The 3,366-nt window shown below is 37.0% G+C and overlaps 1 protein-coding gene across 1 annotated transcript in view; it reads left to right on the forward strand.

Annotated features, from left to right (window-relative positions):
* gabra6b (gamma-aminobutyric acid type A receptor subunit alpha6b) overlaps window positions 1-2,152 on the forward strand; it is a 27,299-nt gene extending 25,147 nt beyond the window's left edge. Inside the window, exon 10 of the mRNA XM_017491921.3 lies at window positions 1,578-2,152. Within this exon, the coding sequence (XP_017347410.1) occupies window positions 1,578-1,587 (10 nt within the window). The 3' untranslated portion in view covers window positions 1,588-2,152. The remainder of the gene's footprint in view (window positions 1-1,577) is intronic.
* Window positions 2,153-3,366: the final 1,214 nt, after the last annotated feature.

Here is a 3,366-nt window from a genome sequence, read left to right on the forward strand (position 1 = left end):
ATTCAGTTTTATTTGTATAGCGCTTTTAACAGTGGACATTGTCTCAACATCTGTCTCAGCTTTACAGATGATAAATGATGACAGATGATGTCACCAATGCCAGAGATCTAAAACACGGGATATGTAAATAACTGGAGTCACATATGTAAATGTGTGAGATTTACACACGCGCACCATGCTAAACTGGTGGCCATAAGACTCCATTCACTGTTAGCGACGTTAGCGTCACACTGAACATGTTTCAGCCGATTGACTGAATCGACATTTGGGGTGAGAGGGACACTGTGGACATTTATGGCCAAACTTTAAAAATGCAATTAATATAATGGCTGTGTGTGTGTGTCTGTGTGTGTGTGTGTGTGTGTGTGTGTGTGTGTGTGTGTGTGTATGTGTGTGTGTGTGTGTGCGTGTGTGTGTGTATGTGTGTGTGTGTTGTTTGGCCTTGTCACATTGCTTTGCTTAATAAATCGCTCAGGAGGAAAGTGGGACAGTGAAATGAGGACTCAAAGCATCAGTGTGTGTGTGTGTGTGTGTGTGTGTGTGTGTGTGTGTGTGTGTGTGTGTGTGTGTGTGCGTGTGTGTGTGCGTGTACTACCTGCAGGCAATATACTCCTCTTTATCGCCTGCTCGAGTGCCAGAAACATCTCCGTTATAAATCAAGTGCACTAAAAGTAGCTGTAGTGAGAATCGAGTGCAGCCGCTGTTTGTCCTCACTGTAACTTAATAATCAGCCATTATGGCTGCTGTCACGGCTCTGTGTGTGTGTGTGTGTGTGTGTGTGTGTGTGTGTGTGTGTGTACGTATGTGTGTGTTGTTGCATCATATATGCAGGATTTATCCGAGGCGTCCTAAAGAACCATCTCCACTTTATGTCCAGTTCTGTTCTTATCGCACCCTTGTGCACTTCCCCTACTCACTTAGAAGTGTGGAAGTGGTAAATCACTGGAGTGTGCACTTAGAGCACTTACAGGAGTGCGCTTAACCGCAGTGAGAACGTGGACGAGTGCTGTCGAAGTACTTCACAAGAGTGAATATAACTGATTAAAATGACAGATGACTGAGAATCTCTAATGGATTATTGTATTCATTAAATGTTTTAATTGTATTTGTTTATTTTTATTGTAAAGGTGAAATTGTGCTCTAGTGGCCCTGTGATGAACTGAAATGGTAAAAGTAATGCTGGGATTCATTCTGCTGTTGTTTGTAAAGCAAGGCACAAATAATTAAATAAATAAGTAAACAAACAAACAAACAAGTAAATAATTGAATAAATAAACAATCAAATAAATAAATAAATAAACAAACAAATAATTGAATAAATAAATAAATAATTGAATAAATAAATAAAAACTTGAACTAAATAAATAGATAAACAAATAAATAAATGAGTAAATAAATAATTTAAATAAATAAGCTGGAAAGTTTACAGAAAGCTTGGACACACTTCTCCTGGGTAAAACTGTTATTGCTGTTTTTGTTTTTTGTTTTTTAATGTTGGATAGAACTTAAACTTGTGAAGATGCAGGATTATCTTTCTTTCTTTCCTTTTCTTTTCTCTCTTTTTCCTGTGTTCACAGGGAGGAGTGAGCGCTGCATCCTCACCAGAGGGTCTCTCAGGAAACAGTGGGGAAGATGGAGGATAAAACAAATCTAGATCTTTTGAATCCATGTCCGTTTAATGTGTTAAAAAAGGAAGACTGCTTTATTTAACCTTTAACCTTTTACCTTTTTAAAAATATAAATGATAAATTTTTATTTAATAAACCAAAGATTCTTCATCTTGTGTTCACATTAGAAAGGTTTCTGCAAAGGGTTTAATGGATAATTAATGGTTCTTGGCCTCCAAAACAGGGCCGGAACCCCGTTGTGAGGTTTTTCGTAGAACCTTTCATGGTCTTTTTCTAAAAGTGGACCAAGCTAAATCTTAAACTCATGTCAGGTTCTAGATATTAAGAAGAAAATACTGAGTAATAACTTACCCAGTTAACACACACACACACACACACACACACACACACACACACACACACACAGATATTATAAGGAACTATGCACAGACTTATACAGGAAGTACGACGACCTCACTGTACATTTACAGTGTTACAGTGTCCTACTCTAATAAAAATTTTGCGTACATTAAGTTCATTTTACACACACACACACACACACACACACACACACACACACACACACACACACACACACAGATATTATAAGGAACTATGCACAGACTTATACAGGAAGTACGACGACCTCACTGTACATTTACAGTGTTACAGTGTCCTACTCTAATAAAAATTTTGCGTACAGGAAGTTCATTTTACACACACACACACACACACACACACACACACACACACACACACACACACACACATACACATTTCTTTTATTTAATTAAGGAACCACACATCATACTTAAAAAAAAAAATCAATTTAGAGTTACATTTAATGTAGACTAACAAGTTAGTTCCTGTTGTCACTTACGTTATAGCAGCTATAAGCACTCATTCCCTCACCATCCCTCTCTATATTCTCTTTCTTCTCTCTTTTTATTCCCTCTCTTTATTCTATCTCTCTATTCTCTCTCTTTATTCTCTCTCTCTATTCTCACTCTTTTTTCTATCTCTCTATTCTCTCTCATTATTCTCTCTTTTTATTCTCTCTCATTATTCTCTCTCTTTATTCTCTCTCTTTTTATTCTCTCTCTATTCTCACTCTCTAATCTCTCTCTTTATTCTCTCTCTCTGTTCTCTCTCCTTATTTTCTCTCGTTAGTCTCTCTATCTTTAATCTCTCAAAAACTGCAGTTTGTGGAAAACTTAAAGTTACAGCTTTACCTCTAACCATTACACAGCGCTGACACTGGAGACTCCTTCCATACGCGTTACATAAAATAATGTCTCCTTACTTTAATAAAACTTCACCATTTTCACAGTTACAGATGTTTTTCATCTGTCCCTCTGAATGAGCTGTTGCTATAGAAACATCATGTGTTTATTGTAAAATAATAAAATAAAGATAAGACGTCAGTGTAGGAAGAGACTGTGATAAACAGGTTGGCACTCATTCTCTGTGTGTGTATGTGTGTGTGTGTGTGTGTGTGTGTGTGTGTGTGTGTGTGTGTGTGTGTGTGTGTGTGTTGTGTTGAGTCAACCCTATACAATTATGCAGATGATTATAAATAACCTGCAGATATACGAATGTAAATATGCTGCATTTGTTTCATGTCTTAATTACAAACTGAGTCATCGTATGCAAATCCTCAGCGTGCTAAGCGCTACAGCGTTCAGCTGAACACAGAGTTAAATGTAGAAAACCAGCCACAACAATACACTTTAATTACAGACAGTTTAAAAAAAATCTA

This window comes from Ictalurus punctatus, chromosome 18, assembly GCF_001660625.3.
Source record: "Ictalurus punctatus breed USDA103 chromosome 18, Coco_2.0, whole genome shotgun sequence".
Taxonomy (NCBI): Eukaryota; Metazoa; Chordata; class Actinopteri; order Siluriformes; family Ictaluridae; genus Ictalurus; species Ictalurus punctatus.